The following is a 23,633-nucleotide window of genomic DNA, read 5'->3' as shown; positions in this document are numbered from 1 at the left end:
TGGATTGAAGGTTCACAAATGATCTAATACAATTGTTGACCCTAATCATTCCAAAGCATACGTTACAATGCTATTTTTAAACAGCTTTTAAAAATCAGCATTTCTCTTTCCTAGTCTTTAAGGAAGAGTTGAGGAAATAGAAGGCAATGAAAGAAGAATGCAGGATAAACATGTATAAATACAAAGTATGAGCATATAAACGTGTTTTCTTTCAGGATTAGGTATATAGGGTAGCCCCGGTGGCTCAGCGGTTTAGCACTGCCTTCAACCCAGGGCCTGATCCTGGAGACCCAGGATCTGGTCCCATGTTGGGCTCCCTGCGTGAAGCCTGCTTCTGCCTCTGCCTGTGTCTCTGCCTCTTTCTCTCCCTCTCTCTGTGTGTGTGTCTTTCATAAATAAATAAATAAAATCTTTAAAAAAAAAGGATTAGGTATATTTTTGTTATTGACGAATATAGGAATATGTAGGCAGCGTATCCAACAGAAATCTTGAGTTTAATTACCCTATATATTAAAGATCAAACCAGTATTTTGTAACATGTAAAATAAAATGTTTTCTCTTTGATTGTTTGCTCTTTTACTGTTAGTCTCCCCAGTTATTGCTAATTACATAAATGTGGAATCTAATACCTTTTCTCCATCTGTGTTCAGAAAGCTGTACCTATCCTACTTACGTTCTTTCTCTTTCCTCTTGGAAAACAGTTTAGGTTCAGTTAGACTATCTTTTGTTTACTGCAGGTGATGCAGTAATTGCTCTCCAGTTCTGAAAGAATGAGAGGTTAATTGGAACCAAGCTGTGGTTTATTTTTTAAATGGCTTTAAAAAACTTGTGAAAGTAGAACTTCTGGAAAAAGAAATTTGATTACATTTGTGGATGTGTAGGATCAGGCATAATAGAGAATTGAAATTACTTGACCCACTTGGTAGTTCCACTAATGGCAACTGTAAACATAAAATGAAAGTTCAGGGAAATAGACATTGTCACTGAAGTCACGAGGCTGTACACCTGTTTCGCTCTACTTTCCAAGGCAAGAGTAGTTGACATGTTAGATTTGCTTGGGAAAATGTCAGCAAAAAAAGACTTAAGAGTGTTTCTCAAATATAATTTACAACCAAAGGAACTTGACTATAAAAAATGTTTGAACTGGGTTCTTTGGTAGTCCAGAGGTATATCTGTTATTATTGGAATTTTGCTTCTAACTTCTATGTTTCTTTGACCAGGAGGACCTCATTCTCTTTAACAATCTTGTAGTCCCACCCATTTTCACTTTCTGTCAGATTTTAGGCCTCAGAAAGCTGCCTCAGTCATCCCCCTTTCTTGATCAGGACTTTTCCAAAATTCTTTTGTGAATTTTTTTAGTGCTTCTTGAATAAGCATTTTAGTGATAATACTGGGTTTTGTCACTTGTGGTTTTCCTTAGCATTAAGCAGTCTCCACTTGATTTGCCCATGTTTACTTCCTTATTGACAATTAATAATAAACCATTATGACTCTAGAAAAATACTTGACATACTGAAATGGAGTGCTTCTGCTCCTCAGGACATTTTATACATACCAGCTTTATTCAGGTGCCCAGAACTTTCAGAAACTGTTCATATCAAAGGAATCTCCCTTAGAATTACAAGAGACTGACTTAGAGTAGGAATGATGAAATCCATGTGAAAATTTATTACCTAATAAATCTGTTTCTATGATAATGTTTGCAAGCAAACACATTTTCCTTTTTTCCTAAAGATTAGAGAAGCCCCTAAGGATATTCTTCTTAACAGATTATTTCTCACCAGACATGTAAAATTCCAGATATTTTAATTGTTAATTGAGGACACTGTAGAAAACTTTCAATAACACTGACATTGTCACATACATTTCTGGGCACTAGTCTCAAATTCACTATATACTTTTTCATGAAAAACTGTATGATTTAGAGCAGCTACAACTCTTATTTATTGCAGATCTTGATTTATTCTGTTTTTTAAAAAACATTCAGAAGATATCTTTGTATCAAAAGAAACGTTATTTTCTCTAGAATACACATCCATTTGAATTAGTACCGGCTTCTCTTCCTCACTTTGCTGATTACATGTATTTGTGACCCTTAGATTATAGGGAATGGAAGTGAACAGCAGCTGCAAAAAGAGCTAGCAGATGTGCTAATGGATCCTCCAATGGACGACCAGCCAGCGGACAAAGAACTTGTGGAAAGGTCACAACTGGATGGTGAAGGAGATGGACCTCTTTCTAACCAACTCTCAGCTTCATCCACCATTAACCCTGTGCCATTAGTAAGGCTCCAAAAACCAGAGATGAGCTTGCCAGTGAAACCTGGACAAGGAGGTTAGGACTGCTGCATTGCTTGCTTAACTGAAGGTTATTGTTTTTAATATGTGAGTGCCCACACTGTATTAGGTTTGATTCAGAGCAAATAAAAACCATTATCTGTGTTTTCTAGAAACTTCAGATTCTAGATTTAGGGGAATGTGAGAAGGGTAGATATACGTACCATTTTGATTTCCCTTTAAATGTATGTCATTTATATCAAAGAAAGATAACAGCAGTTTAATGACATTGAAGAAGTCTTATTTCAGAATGTTTCAGGATTTTTCCAAGAAAGAAGGAATTTGAATACAGTGTTGGGGATGTGGAGGAATAATGTTTGAGGAAGAGATACTTGCTCCAGGCTTGTATAGATAGCTTTTTGGGAGTAGTTGCCAGGTTGTAAAAGGGAGCCAAAAGGCACCATAGAGGAGGAGGAATAGAGGAATTATAAAGGCTTATTGGGAAAAGTAGTGTTAAAACTGTAGAGCTTTATTGGGAAAGAGGAAGGGGTATTGGGAGAACATAAAGTGGCTAAGATGGTGAATGAGAGAAATAAAGCAATGCATATCAGAAAGAAAACAGGATTTTTCAGAGTGATAAAATACTAAATGTATTTTTGACCTTAATGTAAATTATAAAGTCAAAACAAATTAGAAGAGGCAGAAATGTAAATCATTTCTAACTTCAGGTCACATTTTAGATTTGGGATTGACAGTAAAGCAATCCCTAAATATTGTGGTGTTGGTGACAATTTTAATGTGAAATTTCAGGCTTTAACGGGCATTTTTTGTGGGGCAGTGGCATATTATCTCATTGGTATTTAATTGTAGAACCTAAATGTAACTTGTAGGTTTTTACTTGGTATTCATGTAAACAAAATATTGAAATGAAAGTAATCCTCCATTACCATTTCTTCAGATTCTGAAGGGTCAAGTCCTTTCACACCAGCCGCTGATGAGGACAGTGTAGTTTTCAGCAAACTAACTTATTTAGGCTGTGCCTCAGTAAATGCTCCCAGGAGTGAAGTGGAAGCCTTAAGGATGATGTCCATCTTAAGAAGCCAGTGTCAGATTTCACTAGATGTAACCCTTTCAGTGCCGAATGTATCTGAAGGAACCGTGAGGTAAGAGTAGCTTCTTGAAATGTTTGTAGCATTGGATCAGATTTCTGACCTATAGATTTAGAAAGAAGCAGTGTTTAATTCACCTGGCACTTAATAAATTGAAAGGATTGTGACTTTTATGAAAATTAGTCTCTCATTTGAACAGGTTTTTATATTCTTCCCTATCCCGGTTGTGTGTAGTACATTAAAATTTAAGTGTTTTGGGATAATGGAAATACCTTGACCTGAAAATATGCCTAACAAAATAATTTATATTTTTGCTGTTCTACCAGTACAAATACTAGCTGGACACATTAGTTCAATGTGAAGTTTCATACTGAATCTAACTGAACATATTAGAGTCAACAACAACAATATTAACATCAGAATCAACGTTTTTTAAGAGATTATTTTAGAGCATGCACGTGTATGTGCACATGATTGGAGGAGGGATAGAAAGGAAGAGAGAATCCACAAGCAGACTCCCCACTGAGCATGGAGCCTGATGCAAGGCTTGATCCCCAAGATCTTGAAATTACACCTGAACCACAACCAAGAGTCGATCGCTCAACCCACTGAGTCACCCAAGCACCCCCAGAATCAACATTTTCAACAGTGGAGTTAAACAGATCATCTTGTAACATGCTTTCTTCATTTAGTTTTATATCATGAATCTCTTTCCATATCAATAAATACACTTAAAAATTTTAATTTGTGATAGTAAGATGATGTATTATTTAGAAATACCCAGTCTTTGGGGCATCTGACTGGCTTAATTGGTGGAGCACGGGACTCTTGATCTTGAGGTTGTGGGTTTGAGCCCCATGTTTGGTATAAAGATTACTTAAAAAAAAAAACAAAACTTAAATAACCAGTCTTACATATTGGACATTTTAGTTTTAGTGGGGTTTTTTTAATGAGAAAAGTACTACTAATAGCTAATATTAAGCATTTATTATATAGGTATGTAAGTGCATTACCTCTAATTTCCGCATAAAGAGGTATGTTAAATTTTTGTTGTTATAAAATTTCTTTAGGATAAATTCCTAGAAGTAGACTTTTGAGTCAAAGGTTTCCCCATTTTCATTGCTTTTGATACAATGCCAAGTAGCTATCTAGAAATAGCAATCCATTTTGTACTTTATCAGTAGTGTATGAGAGGGAATCTGTTTTTATACTCCCAGAAGCATTTTGGATTTTCATGGTAGTAGTGTTAAACCTGTATGTGGATAGTACTAAGTTACTTTTTTAATATTCCATTATTCTACATGTGTAATTCTTTTTTTGAAGTTTTAAAGAACCATTTCACAAAGACTCACAAATCCTAATTTTAATTATATTTATTAATGTGAAACTTTTTTTAAAAAGATTTATTTATTTTAGAGACAGCATGAGCGAAGGGAAGGGTAGAGGAAGGAGAGAGGGAAAGAGAAGCAGACTCCCTGCTGAGCTACAGCCAATATGGAGCTCAATCTCACAACTCGAGATCAGACCTGAGACAAAAATCAAGAGTCCGGCACTTAACCGACTGAGCCACCCAGGCACCCCTGTTAATGTGAAATGTTTCATAAAATTTGCTTAGCACTCATTCTGTGTGCTTCTTAATAGTTATTGCCCAGCTGAAGTTATATTTTGTTCTGATACATTTTAATTCTATAAATATGCAAAAACCAGTTTCTCTGGCTCATGTTTTCAGAGTTTTTATAAAAGTACCTTTGAATGTGGATGAGGTTCCCTTCCTGTGTATTTCCATTATGCACAGGAACCCCTGGGCTTTCCTCCTCAATGGCCCTGCCCATTCAGTGTTGAAATTGTAGTTTATTTTCATTCCTGTGTCTTCAGTCTCCAGAACAGAGCCTGCAGTGTTGTGGTTAACATGTAAGTATTTGTTGAACCATTACATTTTTGAGTGACTGACACACCTTTGATTTTCAGTGAATGGCATCCTTTTGATTTTAGTAATTATCTTTTTTTAGGTGTTAACATCTTATACACTCTTATCTCCCATGAATTAGAAGAATATGTTTCACTCTGAGAAAGCACATATTATTTTTTAATTATTTTTAAATAATAAAGCGGATTAGGTCATTTTTTAGGAGGTAATAAAAAGCAGAGCTTTAATGAATCTATTTTAGTAGTCTAATTTTACCCATTGATCTAGTCTTTATTTATTTATTTATTTATAGATTTTATATATTTATTCATGAGAGACACACACACACAGAGAGAGAGAGAGGCAGAGACACAGGCAGAGGGAGAAGCAGGCTCCGTGCAGAACACACCAGTCCCGGGTCTCCAGGATCACACCCTGGCTGAAGGCAGCACTAAACTGCTGAGCCACCCGGGCTGCCCGATCTAGTCGTTATTTAGGTACAGATTATATAGGAAACATACTTATTGTGTTTTTCTATTGCCTCTGTGAAGAGTAAGTATATTTTGGGACCATGTGAGTATGACATTAATAACTTCAGAAATCCACATATTACTTATTTATTAAGATTTAAGATTAATATGATTAGCATACCAAAAATAGTTCCTATGATCTTGCTAGAAAGAGGAGTCTCAAATCATGATAAAGATGTACTGAAAAGAGTCCATGATCCCTTTAAGCTCTTTATATCTTTTTTCCTGAACAGACTCTTAGATCCTCAGACAAACACTGAAATAGCAAACTACCCTATCTACAAAATCCTGTTTTGTGTCAGAGGGCATGATGGAACTCCTGAGAGTGACTGTTTCGCTTTCACTGAAAGTCATTACAATGCAGAGCTCTTCAGAATACACGTCTTCCGGTGTGAAATACAAGAAGCTGTAAGTCCCTATCAGAAAGAAAATTGTCTACAGATGAGATTTCATCTGTACCCTCATTATGTTGAAGTTATTTGTAGTATTTATTAGTGTTATTTAATAAGCCAACTAAAATTCTCCTAATGTTTTATTCATTCCAGCCTGATGGGCTGAAGTATAAAGAAACTAAAAAATTGAGTAGCCAGAATCTTGTTGCTAAGAGTGTCAGAGACCAAGACTGCTTCTTGATAGGCATCTTGGTTTTAGCAGTGACAAATTTCTAAACTGTTCTTTTTTTTTTTTTAAAAGATTTTATTTATTTATTCATGAGAGACACAGAGAGAGAGAGAGGTAGAGACACAGGCAGAGGGAGAAGCAGGCTCCCTGATGTGGGACTCGATCCCGGGACTCCAGGATCACGCCCTGGGCTGAAGGCAGGCGCCAAACCACTGAGCCACCCAGGGATCCCTAAACTGTTCTTTTTAAAGCTAATCTTGTAGGATTTTTTTTTTTACTATAATAAATATATTCAAATTGTTTCTAACAATTTAGGAAATTATTTTTCAATTGCATTTCTTGTGTTTATAACCATTTCTTTTTAAAACCCCTTCTCTGGGGATCCCTGGGTGGCGCAGCGGTTTAGCGCCTGCCTTTGGCCCAGGGCGCGATCCTGGAGACCCGGGATCGAATCCCATGTCGGGCTCTCGGTGCATGGAGCCTGCTTCTCCCTCTGCCTATGTCTCTGCCTCTCTCTCTCTCACTGTGTGCCTATCATAAATAAATAAAATTAAAAAAATAAAAATAAAAAAATAAAACCCCTTCTCTGGCTATTTTTAGTGTTGCTTGCTTTCTAGGCCTAACAAATTAGATAATTTACCAAAAGAAACTAGTGGGGGCAAGATGAATTACCCCCCCACACACACACACATACACACACATGCACAAAGTTGGGGTAACCTTCAGCTTTCATAAAAGTATTTTATTTTTTCTAATAACACCCATTTTCTAATGTCTATTGTAGGTAAGCCGGATACTTTACAGTTTTGCCACTGCCTTCCGCCGTTCTGCCAAGCAGACCCCACTTTCAGCAAGTGCTGCACCCCAAACTCCTGACAGTGACATCTTTACCTTCTCTGTGTCTTTAGAAATAAAAGAAGATGATGGTAAAGGTTATTTTAGGTAGGGTATTTTATTCTGTTCTTTATGATGATGTTGTTTTTTAAGTTTGTATTAGCATACTATATCACCTGTGGTTCAAGGGAAACTCTGGGTCAGATACATAACTTTCATGTATAAAATGATTGGTTTTATAGAGTTTTTTTATATTGTAAGAGATAAAGAAAAGGAAATAGGCATATTTGCAGAAGAAAGTTTTTTATTTAAAATTTTTATTTATTTAAAATTTTTTAAATTTTAATTTCAGTATAATTAACATAGAGCGTTACATTAGTTTCAGGTATACAATACAGAGATTCAAAAATCCTATACATCTCTCAGTGCTCATCACAATAAATGTTTTCTTAATCCCCATCATCTCTTTCACCCATCTCACCCATCTACCTCCCCCCTCATAATCATCAGTTTGTTCTGTATAGTTAAAAGTCTGATTTTTTGGGTTGTCTCTTTTTCTCTTTGTTTGTTGGTTTTGTTTCTTAAATTCCATGTGTAGGTGAAATCATGCGGTATTTGTCTCTCTGTAATTATGGAAGCAGCCCAAGTGTCCATCAATAGATGAATAAAAAGGATGTGGTGTGTGTGTGTGTGTGTGTGTGTGTGTGTGTGTGTGTATATATATCATGGAATATTAGCCATAAAAAAGAATGAAATCTTGCCATTTGCAGCAACATTGATGAATCTAGAGGATATAATACTCAGGGAATAAGTCAGTCAGAAAAAGGCTTATTTCTGTTTGTTTCATTTTTTAATGGCTTGGTATGCATTTGAGTGTACACACACACATATATACATATATTACCCTCATACCTTTATTCATCTGCTGTGAACAGTTGGGCTGCTTTCCTTATTGGGCTATTGTAAATAATGCTGCAACAGACATAGAGATGCATGCATGTATCTTTTGGAATTAATGTTTCCATATTCTTTGGGCAAATACCCAGTAGTGGAGTTACTGGATCATAAGGTAGATCTATTTTTAATTTTTTAGGACCCTCCATACTGTTTTCCACAGTAGCTGCACCAGTTTGCATTCCCCCCAATAGTACACGAGGGTTCCTTTTTTTCTCCACATCCTCACCAGCTCTTGTTATTTCTTGCTTTTTGATATTAACCTTTCTGACAGGTATGAGGTGCTATCTCATTGTGGTTTTGAGTTGCATTTCCCTGATGATGAGTGATGTTGAACATCTTTTCATGGTGTCTGTTGGCCATCTCTGTGTCGTCTTTGGAGAAATGTCTTTTCATGTCTTCCATCCATTTTTAAATTGGATCATTTTGGGGGGGGATACTAGTTATAGAAGTTCTTTAATGTTTTGATAACTAACTCTTTATTGGATATAGCATTTGCAGATACCTTCTCCAGTTCAGAAGGTCATGTTTTAGTTTTGTTGATTATTTCCTTTGCTGTTCAGAAGCCTTTTTTTTTAATTATTAATTTTTTAAATGTAATCACAGTAGTTTATTTTTGCTTTTGTTTCCCTTGCCTTAGGGGGCATATCTAGAAAGATGTTACAATGCCCAGTGTCAGAGATATTGCTGCCTGTGCTCTCTTCTAAGACTTTTTTGGTTTAGGCCTCACATTTAGATCTTTAATTCATTTTGAATTTATTTTTGTGAATGGTATAAGAAAAGTGGTCCAGTTTCATTGTCCTGAATGTGACTGTCCAGTTTTCCCAGCACCATTTGTTGAAGAGACTTTCTCCCATTGTATACTCCTTACTCTTTGTTCAAGATTAATTGACCATATAATTGTGGGTTTATTTCTGGGCTCTTTATTTTGTTCCATTGATCTATATGTTTTTGTGCCAGTAGCATGCTGTTTTGCTTATAAACAGCTTTGTCGTATATCTTGAAATTTGGGATTTTTGATACCTTCACTTTTGTTCTTCTTTTTCAAGATTGCTTTGGCTACTGAGTCTTTTGTGATGTCATACAAATTTTAGGATTATTCTAGTTCTGTGAAAAATGCTGCTGGTATTTTGATAGAGATTGCATTAAATCTGTAGATTGCTTTAGGTAGTATGGACATGTTAACATTTTTTCTCCCAATCCATGAGCATGGTATATTTTTCCATTTATTTATGTTGTCTTCAGAGTATAGGTCTTTCGTTGCTTTGGTTACTAAGTTTATTCCAAGGTATTTTACTGTTTTTGCTGCCATTGTAAATGGGACTGTTTTCTTAATTTCTCTTTTCCAGAGGCAAGATTTGAAGAATTTTAAAGCAATTAAAATTATTTTGTGTGGGAAACTATATCACATTACCATGTTCTTTTAGACTCAAAATAACTGGCCCATTGCTTATATGAAGTATGACAGAAGCCAAGCCCACTGGATTTGTCGCTGCTTGTTTCTCTAGGCTTCTTTGGTCTTGTTGTTGGCTGGTTAATTTGTTTTAATAATCTAAAGATCTTAAGGCTTTTGACATCAAGTTTTAACACAGTGGATGAGGAGAAGGAGGTCTGTGTCCGAAGTCTTAACTTTGCATATAGGGTCAGAAATAACTGGTTTGGGACTTTAAGTAAAATGATACTTGAGTAGTGGAAAGAACCCTAGAATAGATATAAAAACTTGGGTGTAGGGGCAGCCCGGGTGGCTCAGCGGTTTAACACCTGTCTCCAGCCCAGGGCCTGATCCTGGAGACCCGGGATCGAGTCCCGTGTCGGGCTCCCTGCATGGAGCCTGCTTCTTCCTCTGCCTGTGCCTCTGCCTTTCTCTCTCTCTCTGTTTGTCTCTCATGAATAAATAAATAAAATATTAAAAACAAACAAAAAAAACAACTTGGGTGTAGTTTAATTATTGCTACTATTAACACTGATCTTTTCCAAGTTTCTTTATATCTCCTGATGGTAGTTTCCTTACTTATAAAATGAGTTAGCTAGACTTTAAAGTCCTTTCTAAATTTAAAATACTATGGTTACAAGATGATTGATTTTTTTTTTTTTCTTCCCCTATATCCCATATCACACATCGGGTTCTTGGATTGTAAATGACGGTAACATATTAAAGTTTCTTTTCTTCATGACTACCTCATAAAATGAGTAAAATAAACTGACATTGAAATACGAATGATTTCTACTATTTGCTTTTAAATTAGAAAGCATGGTAACTGGTTCATGTTTGAACAACTGGTAACTTAGTCTCTCTGCAAAGACTTTTGGTATTATCATGCCATCTGGTGGCTAATTTTATGTACAGCGTAGCTTCAACTTTTATTTGTGCAGTTAAGTATGAGATGCAGTGGTCTGTGCCCTCTCATCAGCTGTATTTTTGTTCTCACAGCAACTTTAAGATGTGCTGCTTCCCACAGTATGCATGCCTATCTTGAGAAGTCGAAATTATAATCTATAAGCTTTGTAATATTACTTTCTAAGAAACAAGTTTCTTTAAACAGCATTTTTTCCCTTTAGTAATGAAATTTATATACATCTATTTATAATTCCAATTACATACAATAGGAATGATGTCTAAGATCTCTCTCAAATGCTAGAACTAGTTCTCTTCTGAATTCAGTCATGTTCAAGGAAGAATGATCATAATCACAAGCCTTCTACCCTGTTCTGTTCACCCTCAAACCAAGGAGATGCTATACAAAATATCCCTGGATGGTCATTTTCCTCTTTACATTTGTCAGGGCTTTGTTCTTTTCTTGCTATGTGGTTTTATTGAATTTGTAGTTTATACTAGAAAATAATGTTGTGTAGCCTTATTATAGTGATGAACTTGTTGAAAAGTAAGCCTTTCTTTATCAGATTTGAACTGGCCAGATGCAGTTGTTTTTATCCAGTGATTCCATAATATTTCTAGGAATTTATCTGCAGAAACAATAATTGAAGTACCCAAAGAATTATCAAGATGGATGTTCCCCTTAATGCTGTTTATAACAGCAAAATTTAGAAGTAGAAATTAAATGTTCACCAGGACATAATTATTAAATATGCATTTCACAATATATACAAATGTCAAAACATTATGTTATACACCTCGAATTAATATAATGTTATATATCTATTATATTTCATTAAAACATAATACAGTAATATACCCATATGACTTAGCAGCTATCCAAAAAATATAGATATATGTAAGTAACCATAGCACAAGGTAGATTGTGGTTTTACTCTAACATAAATACAAAGTACTTTGACAAGTAATAATGTTCTTCTTTTCATCCTTGAAAAAGTATAATTCTTACATTATTAATATCAGAAACCTACTTTCAGTTTAGCCCTTAGGAAGATGGAGCATTTTCATTTAAAACATTCAAAGCATTCTTTTGTCTTATTTATTCTACCACATAACCCTATTAGATATGCTAGATATTTCATATTTTCCTTGTTTTATGGTTAGAAAAAAGCCCAGGGAAGTTAAGCCTGGACCTTAGTATTGTAATTTATATAGTAGGAAGTCCACATAAAATTATTTGGATGGATTTATTCAATGATATATGACAAAACTAGAGATATAATCTAAATTCTCTGATAGCAGGAAGGGAACTTCCACTGCTTATACTGTCTACTCTTCCCCCTGCTTAATGTGGCTTTTCCTTGCACTTCAGCATTAGGACAAGAGAGACAACTTTATATCTGTTGTTGTTTTAAATACTGCTAAGAGGTGGGCTTATATTTATTTCTATGTCAGCATCCAGAGAACATAAAGACTAGTGTATCTGTTACCAGCTGAAAATTGAGACCAGTCTATCTCCTTATAGATGAAAATTCTGTCAGCCACAAATATTGAACAGTTTGGTATGCAGAAGTTTTTCTTTGCATGTGTTTGTCATTTCCAGATTCTTTTGCTAAGAGTCTTTGACTTTCATTCCTTTTTTGAAATATTTTTTTTAAGATTTTAAGTAATCTCTACATCCAGCATAGGGTTTGGACTTACAACCCCAAGATCAAGAGTCACATGCTCCACTGATAGAGCCAGCCAGGCCACCCTGATTCTTTGATTTTCTCATCTCATTTTCATAAAGTATCGTTTGTTTGTTTTTTAAGATTTTTTATTTATTCATGAGAGACACAGAGAGAGAGAGAGAGAGAGAGAGAAAGAGAGAGAGGGGCAGAGATACAGGCAGAGGGAGAAGCAGGCTCCATGCAGGGAGCCCGACATGGGACTCGATCCCAGGACTCCAGAATCACACTTTGGGCTGAAGGCAGGCTCCAAACCACTGAGCCACCCACGCGTCCCTCGAGTGTTTTTGAATTGGTTGCTATATAAGAGCAGATGGTCTTCAAACTAATTTTATTTTTTCAGAGCCACTCTTTAGTTTGAGTAGGTACTCAGAATTCTCATATAGACTTTTATAGTATCTTTTAATGGTTCTGCTGCCATTATTTTAAAGTTGTACAGTACTAAGACATAATTCGTATTTGCATGTTGGCTGATTGCCATTGGCAGATGTTTGCCTTTGAGAACAAAGAAGCCAGAGAAAGTGGTTTGTGGGAGAGTAGGGGATTATTTAGGTAAACTCTAATTTTAAGAATATTTTCAACTTTATTCTTAAGGTAATGTTTAACTATATCATTAGTATTATTTTTATAGTTCTTGCACAGGTTAACAATAAAGTTGTCACTGCTTAACGGAAGCATTAGGCAACAGCTTACTGTTGGCCATATTTTTCTTATCTATATTATTTTTTGAAGGTACCTTGTTTTGGAATTCAAAGGATCTATGATTATTTTTTCTTTATTACATATTTAAACAAATAAGACAATAATTATTTGTAAAAAAAAAAAACAAAACAGTGACTAGATTGAAAGGAAAGGAAACTAGTGTTTGAGTGCCTATGTGCTAGATGTCATGCTAGGTGCTTTACAGATTTCTAACTTAATTTCACAACAGAAGATTAAAAAATTAAAGCCACATTTTTAGGGAGCATATGAGATTTTTTTCTAGTTCTTGTAATTTGTTTATTGGATTAACCTACAGTAATGATAATCTTTTCACATCAAGAGATAGATGATTTTTAATTTTTTTTTTTAAGGTTTTGTTTATTCGTTAGAGATACAGAGAGAGGCAGAGACATAGGCAGAGGGAGAAGCCTCCCACAGGGAGTCTAATGCAAGACTCGATCGCAGGACCTTGGGACCATGACCTAAGCCAAAGGCAGACACTCAACTACTGAGCCATCAGGCATACCTGATTTTTAAATTTCTATTCTGATTTGAAAACCAGGCACAGAAAAGAATCCTAGATTCAAAAGAAGTTGTTCCAGTATATGTCACAGTAAAATACTTTGCAAAATTAATGAAACATGTGTTCTACAGTGCAGTTCCTAAAGAGAAGGACAGACAATGCTTTAAACTTCGCCAAGGAACTGATAAGAAGATTGTCATCTATGTGCAACAGACAACTAATAAAGAACTGGCCATTGAAAGGTAAATATTTTTGTAAACTCAGCTTAAATATAAATTCTTTTTTTTTAATTTTTTTAATTTTTATTTATTTATGATAGTCACAGAGAGAGAGAGGAGAGAGAGAGAGGGCAGAGACACAGGCAGAGGGAGAAGCAGGCTCCATGCACCAGGAGCCCGACGTGGGATTCGATCCCGGGTCTCCAGGATCGCGCCCTGGGCCAAAGGCATGCGCCAGACCACTGTGCCACCCAGGGATCCCCAAATATAAATTCTAGTAGAGTAACCATACACAATATTCAAAAATACATTTGCAAAAATTTTGTTCTTTTGGTTTTTAAGGTGAATTCTTTTGTTTTTTATTTTTATTTTTTAAAGATTATTTATTTATTCATGAGAGACACACAGAGAGAGAGAGGCAGAGACATAGGCAGAGGGAGAAGCAGGCTCCATGCAGGAAGCCTGATGTGGGACTCGATCCTGGGACTCCAAGATCACTCCCTGAACTGAAGGCAGATGGTCAACTGCTGAGCCACCCAGGCATCCCATCTTTTGGGTTTTTTTTTTTTTTTTCTTTCATCTTTTGGTTTTTAAAGTGAATATTTCATTCACTTAATTTGGGCAGTGCTAATTAAGTGATAATTTTAATGTATCCTTTATCCATCAATAAGAATTTTAAATGACCTAGTTTAAATGTCTTTTTTATGTTATCTTTCTTCCAAATTTATGCATCTTCCTTCTTTGCAGGTGTTTTGGTCTTCTTCTTAGCCCAGGAAAAGATGTACGAAATAGTGACATGCACTTGTTAGATTTGGTAAGGATTGCTTTTGTTTTTAAGGTTATACACTATTTCCTTGATAAATGTATCATTCTATATTACTTGAATATGATGCTAAAGCACTTTTATGAAGGTGTTCTTATGAGCTATGATAGTAGTAGACAAAGAATTTCATTATTTCTGACTTGATATTTCCTAGTCTGACTTTAGACCTGTTTAGTCTCAGCCTCAGTTTTTTTACTGTGTAACAGTGAATAATCCCTGTTTAGAATTTAAGGTTGAAGTAGGAAGCAAAGAGAAAGTTTGTGAAAGAAGCATTTACATACTATTATCATGAGTTTTATAAAAGTAGGTGGTATTAGTATTGTAGCTATTATGTGAAAATCTTTATTCCCAAAACTAAAATTTATGTGATAATTATGTACTTGACAGAAGAATTCAACCAAGATTCAGGTGGTAAATTTCTCTGATATTTGCACAATTTGATACGATTTATTAGCATTTACTTTATTACTTTTCAGGAGCAGTTGCATAAATAATTGGCACATCTTTAGTTTTCACTGCAGTCAGTCTCATTCATATATATTTCTACTTTTTTGAAAAATACCTGACCGTCTTTCATATTCTTATATTTTTGTGACTCCTATATTTTTAAAGGCATCAAAATGGTAGTTAGCTGTTGTTCGCTTATCTTGGCATTAATGCTTTTTACTCTTTTCTTTAGGAATCTATGGGCAAAAGTTCAGATGGAAAGTCCTATGTTATCACTGGGAGCTGGAATCCAAAATCTCTACCTTTTCAAGTTGTAAATGAAGAAACTCCTAAAGGTGATGCAGATTGCTGACATCGTGAACAGACATTTTAATCCCAAGAAGATCACTAACCTTAGAACCACTTATTTGACAAATATCAGTGTTTTTTTAATTGTCATAAAACCAAAGAATTTATATAGGTCTTAGAATTTATTGTTAAATTTGATGTATAAACAAAGTATCATTTTCCCCCCCACATAATTTTCCCTCCCTTTCTCTTAATTTTTTACTTCCCTGCTTCTTTGTCTATGCATGTACTTATTTATGTACAGAATTCTAAATTTTATTTATTTTTGTGGAGAGATAATATATGTACATATGATTAAAAATTAAAAGAATAAACGGGAAAGTAAAAGTCTCCCACAGTCCTCAGGGCCCCAGCCCAAGAGGACCACTGTGACCAGTTTCTTACGTAGCTTTTCAGATACTCTGTGCAGAAACCACCTTTTTCAAGGTATTTTCTACTCTTCCTGAATGTCGTTTAGTAGCTGCATAATGTTCTATCCTGAAAATGTAACAGTATTTGCTTAACCAATGCTTCCTATTTATTTTTCTTCCCATTCATTTTTTTCTTGTTACTATAGCACTGTCGATAAATGTATAAGTTAACCAAGATTTTAGAAGTTGAGAACTTCCAGTGTGGGTGAGAGTGGCATGAAGAGGCTACAGCCTCTTCATGGCAGTTTTATAAAAACAATCTGACAGAACATTTCATAAACTTTATATAGTGCTGTCAGTAATTCCAAAGAGTCTGCCCAAGCAAAGAATTCTTAATACAGAAAAAGAGTTTTCAAAACAACAATTTATCTGATTATTTTAGACTTTGATTTAATTGATGGATTATCTTAAGGTATCTTGAAAATTTGTGACAAAAGTAATTAATTTTATATTAATTGTATGAGCAAAATATTTTCATTTTTCTTATTTGCTTCTCCCTTCTCTCTCTCTCTCTCTCTCTAGATAAAGTGCTGTTTATGACCACAGCTGTTGATTTGGTAATAACAGAAGTACAGGAACCTGTTCGATTTCTCATAGAGACAAAAGTCCGCGTTTGCTCACCTAATGAAAGATTATTCTGGCCCTTTAGCAAACGTAGTACTACTGAAAATTTCTTTTTGAAACTAAAACAGGTACTATGCTTTTCTATAAATATGGGAGGGAGGTAGATAAAGGAGAAACTTTTTGAGGCTGATTTATCATTGAGCTAAGCTATCACTTAGATCTTTAAACAGTTGTGTATTTAAACATATTAAGAGGAAAATTGTCTTATTTTTGCCCACCTGTTTATCATTTTTCTTACTCTTCAGAACCAGGTGTCTGATCTTACTTGCCTTCAGGTTATTTTAACAATTTTTTTATGTCGCTTTACTAAAGTCCTAACTCTTAGACTCCTTTATCTGAACATGTTTTTATTTCACTCTCATTCCAGTGGGTTATTTCACTGGCTGTAGGATTCTGGGTTGATTTTTTTTTTCTTTTATTTTTTGATTTTTTTTTTTTCTTTTAGCACTTTAAAGGTGTCCACTCACCGTCTCCTGGCTCTCATTGTTTTTGATGTGAAGTCAGCATGCATTTATTTGTATTGTCTCTGTATGGAATGAGTCATTTTCTCCTGGCTGCTTCTAAGATTATATTTTATCTTTGATTTTCAGACATTGAAATATGATGTGCCTGGGCATTTATTTTTTCTTATTTGTCTTCCTTGGGATTTGCTGAGCTTCTTGAAATTAATTAATTAATTAATCAATCTATCTAAGTGACCTATCAATCATCTATCACAGAGAGAGAGAAAGAGCACCGCACAAGCAGAGGGAGTGGAAGAGAGAGAAGCAGACTCTCCACTGAGCAGGGAGCCTCATGGGTGCGGCCTCAATCCCAAGACTTTGGGATCATGACCCAAGCTGAAGGCAGATGCTTAACTGACTGAACTACCCAGGCACCCTTGAGCTTCTTGAAATTTTAAGTTTATGTTCTGTTTTGTTTTTTACCAATTTTGAGGAAAATCTGGTTATTTGTTACAACCTTCTTTCCTGCCCCATCTCTCTTTTCTCTCTTGTAGGATTCCAGTTACATATATTTTAGTCCTTTTGATACTACCTTATAGATCTCTAAGGCTCTGTTTTTTGTGTTTTCTTTTAAATTTATTTTATTTTTTTCCTGGTTTTTCTTCAGGTAGTATACCATTTTAACTCTTTGACTTGTCTTAAAGTTGGTTTGCCCCTTTTATCCAGTTTGCTGTTGAGCCCATTCAATGAATTTATTTATTTATTTGAGATTTATTTATTTGAGCGGGGTGGGGGGTGAGAGAACGTGTGCATGCACATAGAGGGAGAGGGAGAAGCCGATTCCGTACTGAGCAGAGGGCTCAGTCCCAGGACCTGAGCGAAGGCAGATGCTTAACAGACTGAGCCACCCAGGTGCCGCAAACTTTTTTTTTTTTTTAATTTCAGATCTTTTGCTTTTTATTTCTGGAATGTCTATTTAGTTCTTTAGTTTTCTTAAGAGATTTTCTCTTTGTTCTTTCAAGTATATTTTCTCTTATATCTTTGGGCATAATTATAATATTGCTGCTTTAAAAATCCTTAACTGCTAATTCTAATGTCTGGCGAGTCACATTTTCCTGTTTCTTTGTCTAGTAATTTTAGATTATATGTTGGACATTTTTATAATAGATTATTGTGGTCTGTTATGGTCCCTTCTGAGTATCAATTTAAAAAAAAATAATTCTGTCAGTTAATATGGTGAAAATCAAATTCCATACTCTATTTTACCTGTAGTGGGTGGCAGATAAAATCTGTTTCCTTCTTTTAGCTTTTCTTGGCCTCATATGCCCCACTACTCCCCCCCCCTTTTTTTCTTGCTTTCCTTTGTATCAAAACATCTTGAAAAATAATCAAATCCATACTGACCTAAATTGCTAAATCTAGTGGTCAGTCTGAGTCTTCATCATCCTTGGCCAGTGAGCTATATACAGTATGGATGATCACTCCCCAACTCCTTACTCCTTTCTTACTTAGCCTTCAGGACATCTGAGATTTACCTCACCCCTAAAATGCTCTCCTTACCTGTCTTAACTGTCTCAATTCATGGACACCTTCTCCTAATTGTTGCTAAGGTTAAATATTTTTCTTTCATTTTTCACACCCCATATCCAGTCTGTCAGGAAATTCTGTTTACTTTCAAACCCTATCTAGACTTAGATACACTAACCTCATCTGAATTGTCACCTTTACCTGAGCTACTGTAATAATCTCTTCACATCTGTTTTTTTTTTTTTTTTTTGCCCTCTCTTTCTTTCTCTCTCTCTCTTTTTTTTTTAAAGAGTTTATTTATTTATTCATGAGAGACACACAGAGAGAGACGCAGAGACACAGGCAGAGAGAGAAGCAGGCTCCATGCAGGGAGCCCGACATGGGACTCAATCCTTGGTCTCCAGGATCAGGCCTTGGGCCGAAGGCAGTGCCAAACTGCTGAGCCACCCAGGCTGCCCTCTCTCTCTCTCTTTTGTAAGATTTTTACTTTTTAGAGTACAAGCTGGGGAGAGGGAAAGCAGAAAGCAGCTACTTAATCAACTGAGCCACACAGGCGCCCCTCCTTTTCATATATTCTCAACACAGCAGCCTAAGATCAAGTCAGATCACTTTTCTGCTCACAACCCTTTAAACCAACTCTATAAAAGCCAGAGTCCTTTCATTGGTTTCTGATGTTTATGTGGTCTACTGCCTATTATATCATTTTTTTAAAAGTTTATTTATTTATTAATGAGAGACAGAGAGAGAGAGAGAAAGAAACACAGGCAGAGAGAGAAGCAGGCTTCATGCAGGGAGCCCGATGTGGGACTTGATCTCTGGTCTCTGGGATCACACCCCAGGCCGAAGGTGGCGCTAAACCACTAAGCCACCAGGGCTGCCCTGCCTATTATTATCATGAACTAATTTCTCTCTACTGCTTTTTTTCCTTACTGCTTCTGCTCTAACGATGCTCTTGGGGCTTTTGCTATTAACTGTTTATTCTGCCTTGAATGCTCTTCCCATTTCCCATTTGCTATTATTCACCTCCTTCAAGTCCTCATCTTCTTTAAGTTTGTGCTCAGATGTCAATCTGAGCCTGACTGTCACATTTAACACTGCAGTTTGGCTACTCTTGCAGTGATGCTGCCAATCACCCCCACCCCTGCCCCGGTATATATTTTTTCAATTTTTTACAAAGCTTTTAACTTCCAGTATACCACATAATGTACTTAATTTTATTTTGCTTATTATGTGTTTTCCCTGTTAGAAACCTCTACTAACTCAGTATTCCTGATGTGCCTTGTTCACTGATTTATCCTAAGCATCTAAAACATAGTAGTTCTCTGGACGCCTGGGTGGCTCAGCAGTTGAGCGTCTGCCTTTGGTTCAGGATGTGATCCCAGTCTGGGGATTGAGTCCCACATCAGGCTCCCTGCATGGAGCCTGCTTCTCCCTCTGCCTGTGTCTCTACCTCTCTCTTTGTGTCTCTCATGAATAAATAAATAAAATTAAGAAAAAGAAAGTTGACTTTGGAATCAAGTGTATCAGATTTTACCACTGACTAGCAAGTACCATCAACTCTTTGAGCCTGTTTACTCATCTGTAAAATGGCAGTGATTGAAGATTCCTCATAGTGTTATTGTGACATTAAGTAAGAAACTGTATAACATGCTTGGCATATGATATGTTATTCATTTTAACGGTTATTGAGAGGGACTGTGGAACCTTAGTGGGACAGAGGAGGAGTAAAAGGTATTATGTCCATGGGGCACCCGGGTGGCTCAGTCATTTGGGCATTCAATTCTTGATCTCAGGTCTTGATCTTGGGGTCCTGAATTCATTCCCCGTGTTGGGCTCCACACTAGGTGTGGAGGCTACTTTAAAAAAAAAAAAAAACAACAACTAAGGCATGAAATAGGACAAGATTGACTATCATTGGATCAGCCCCAGAAGAACAACACTTCAGAAAGAAAATCAGTTTACAGGTATCATTTTAAAAGTTTAGGGAGGGGGATCCCTGGATGGCTCAGTGGTTTAGCTCCTGCCTGCAGCCTGGGATGTGATCCTGGAGACCCGGGATCGAGTCCCATGTCGGGCTTCCTGCGTGGAGCCTGCTTCTCCCTCTGCCTGTGTCTCTGCCTCTGTTTTTCTCTCTGTGTGTCTCTCATGAATAAATAAAATAAAATATTAAACAAAAAAAAGTTTAGGGAGTATGGATGATTCTTAAGTTGTCTAGAGTAAGAGATGATAAATAGAAATTAATGGTATAATCATTTTAGTACAAATTTGTATGTCAGAAAACATATTCTCTTTAATTAGAGTTCTGTCTCTTTAATCTTAGTGAACATAAATAAGATTCCTCTGATACTGCTTTTCCCTTGAGGTCTTATACAACCTTGTGTTCATAGACTGCATGAGTTTACAGGAATATTACTTAAGTGGTTTGGTCTACTAGAATGTATCTAAGTAAGCTAATAAATGACTTGGCAGGGTAAAGGAGCCAGAAACACATATACCTGAGACCTGGCCCGACAGACTACCCTAGACTCTCTTTTAAGTTTAAAAACTAAACATAGGCTGAGTTGTCAGTATTTTCTTTGTAAAAAGCAGAAGTTTATATGTGGAAGCTAGGAGGAGGGCAAAGGAATTCCTCAGAATAATCTTTCATTTTTCTCCTTATTTGGATAAGTCTTATTTTTTTGGGGGGAGGAGTTTTGTGAGGGGTAGAGAATGAGAAAGAAGAGACAGAGTGAAGAATTTGAGCAACTTGTTGCTGTCTCAGCGCACTTAGAGCACTGTTAATCTCTTTTTTTTGTAACATAATAAAGTAAGTTCATTCCCTTCTATAGTTCATGGCATTAAAAAGTAATAGCTACAGTGGTTAAGAGCCTACTGTGGCCACCAGTGTACTAGCTACTTTGCTTTTTCTGTCTTATATAATTTTTTATAGTGGCTAGTAAGGATAGAATTTTCATTTTATAGATCCAAAGATGTAAAATAGATTTTATGGAATGTTGTGTGAACAAGATATACACCTGAGCCTTCTAAGAGTTCTCAGTCAGGATTGAGGAAACATCCTCTCTTTGTCTTTCTGTAAGAGGATTTTTAGGATTTATTTAAATTAAGGAGAATTTAAAATTGTAACCCTTTTTGCAGTTCTCATTAGACTGAAAAAGGAAACAATGCTGTGAACCAAATTCGTTAAATATACAGCATATAGTTTCTGTTTATTGCTGTCAGTATGGAAGAATAATTATGGAAATTTTACATGTTAAAAATTTGATTCTTTCTCCTATCACTAAAATTATCTGATGACTCAGTAACAACTCTTTAGCCTGGAAGCCTTCCCAACTGTGAGGATTATTACATTACAATGGCATCATATTAGGGAAGAAACTTAAAATTAGTGGAGAAAGGGGCACCTGGGTGGCTTAGTAGTTAAATGTCTGATTTTTGGTCTCAGCCCAGATCTTGATCTCAGAACCATAAGTTTAAGCCTCACATTGGGTTCTGCACTGGGCATGTAGCCTACTTTAAAAAAAAATTAACAGATGAATAACGATCATTTTCTTGGTTTTAAATATTTAAATATCATTTACTAAAAGAGGAAGAAACTGATCTGAAGACGAGGTTTTCCAACAGTAACATAAAATGAATTTAAGTCTGGCTAAGCATTCTTAAAACTATAGAATTATAGAATTTTATTGCCAAAGACCATAGGTGTCTTAAAATCTTTGATGAAATTTTTTTATAAATGAAGCTGATGTGTGTAAAACTAAGTATGCGACCAACATCATATAGACAAGTTATTAGTATGACCATACTAGACCTGAACCTCTTCTCTTTGGGGTGTGTTTTTATGTGTGCGTGCACGTACATGTGTGTACACAGGCATGCACACATGTGCTATACCACTCTATCTCTCAAGGTAAAAAATATGGAAATGTTTTCTGTATTGGAGACCTTCATCTGCTAAATCAGGAGGCACATGATATCATCATATTCTGCTGTTCCTGGAAGGTGTGATCACTAGGTTAAGGTGGTGATCACTGGATTTCTCCTTTGTAAAAGTAGTTTCTCTTTGCATTTAACAAATAATATTTGGGGTGGTTCTTTGGCAACTTCCAAATACCCTCAACAACTTTCTAATGGTTTTAGCATCCTTGAGCATTGATGATCCTTCCCTGAATTATTTGAGTTCATTTACATATTTTCTTTATTTTATTTTTTTTAAGATTTTATTTTTTTATTTTTATTTTTATTTTATTTTATTTTATTTTATTTTATTTTATTTTATTTTATTTTATTTTTTAAAGAGGATGAAGCTCTATTAGATTCCAAAGAAGAGGCTATTTTTTTTTATTTTTATTTATTTATTGATAGTCACACAGAGAGAGAGAGAGAGGCAGAGACATAGGCAGAGGGAGAAGCAGGCTCCATGCACCGGGAGCCCGACGTGGGATTCGATCCCGGGTCTCCAGGATCGTGCCCTGGGCCAAAGGCAGGCGCCAAACCGCTGCGCCACCCAGGGATCCCCAAGATTTTATTTATTTATTCATGAGAGACACAGAGAAAGAGGCAGAGACATAGGCAGAGAGAGAAGCAGGCTTCTTGCAGGAGCCTGATGTGGGACTTGATCCCAGGACCCCAGGATCACAACCTGAGCCAAAGGCTCAACCACTAACCCACCCAGGTGCCCCCACATATTTTCAATAGTAAGGTCACGTTATAGAGCTTTCTTTTTTTCTTTTACATTTATATGTTTCTAATATTCACTAACTTAAAGACAGTAATTGTAATGTATTTATTTGCTTTATCCTACTTTATCAAATAATTAAAAAATAACAGTATTGCAGGAAACACCCTTAATACAAATTTTATTTTATTGATCCTAGCAAATCTATAACAAAATATTTATAAAATTGTAAATGTTAAGAAAAGGCACTATTATATTTGTTTTTGAAATACAGATTTTAATTACGTAAAATTTCAGTGAGAAAAAACATACATTAATATAATTACTGATAGGGTAATTAAGCATTCATTAATAAACTTGCACCATTTCTAAAATATAGATGATGCCACACTGCAATTTGTGTACAGCTTACGATGTACAAGCTTCTTTCAATTTGAAATAAGACCATATTTTAATGTCAGTATATAAAAGTCAGTATGTAAACATCTAAATGAAAAGGTTCCAGAATATTTAGTATATTCTGAACTTTGTATAGATGCTTAAATTTTGGGAGAAACATTTACTTATGTAACTGTAATACCTAGGTATAACATAAAAACAG

The 23,633-nt window shown here is 35.6% G+C and overlaps 1 protein-coding gene across 6 annotated transcripts in view; it reads left to right on the top strand.

Moving 5' to 3' along the window:
• Positions 1-23,633, top strand: part of RABGAP1 (RAB GTPase activating protein 1) — a 169,333-nt gene that overhangs the window by 45,642 nt on the left and 100,058 nt on the right. For all 6 annotated transcript variants that reach the window (XR_008663674.1, XR_008663675.1, XM_055319488.1 and 3 more), the window contains 8 exons: positions 2,100-2,334; positions 3,235-3,439; positions 6,055-6,229; positions 7,227-7,384; positions 13,649-13,759; positions 14,483-14,549; positions 15,238-15,340; positions 16,286-16,455. Coding sequence is in view for 4 of the 6 variants with exons in the window: in XM_055319488.1 (XP_055175463.1) it covers positions 2,100-2,334; positions 3,235-3,439; positions 6,055-6,229; positions 7,227-7,384; positions 13,649-13,759; positions 14,483-14,549; positions 15,238-15,340; positions 16,286-16,455 (1,224 nt within the window). In the remaining 2 variants the exon portion in view is untranslated. The remainder of the gene's footprint in view (positions 1-2,099; positions 2,335-3,234; positions 3,440-6,054; positions 6,230-7,226; positions 7,385-13,648; positions 13,760-14,482; positions 14,550-15,237; positions 15,341-16,285; positions 16,456-23,633) is intronic.

The sequence above is a fragment of the Nyctereutes procyonoides genome, unplaced genomic scaffold, assembly GCF_905146905.1.
Source record: "Nyctereutes procyonoides isolate TBG_1078 unplaced genomic scaffold, NYPRO_anot_genome, whole genome shotgun sequence".
In the NCBI taxonomy this organism is placed as follows: domain Eukaryota; kingdom Metazoa; phylum Chordata; class Mammalia; order Carnivora; family Canidae; genus Nyctereutes; species Nyctereutes procyonoides.
This window is presented reverse-complemented; position numbering and strand designations above follow the sequence as displayed.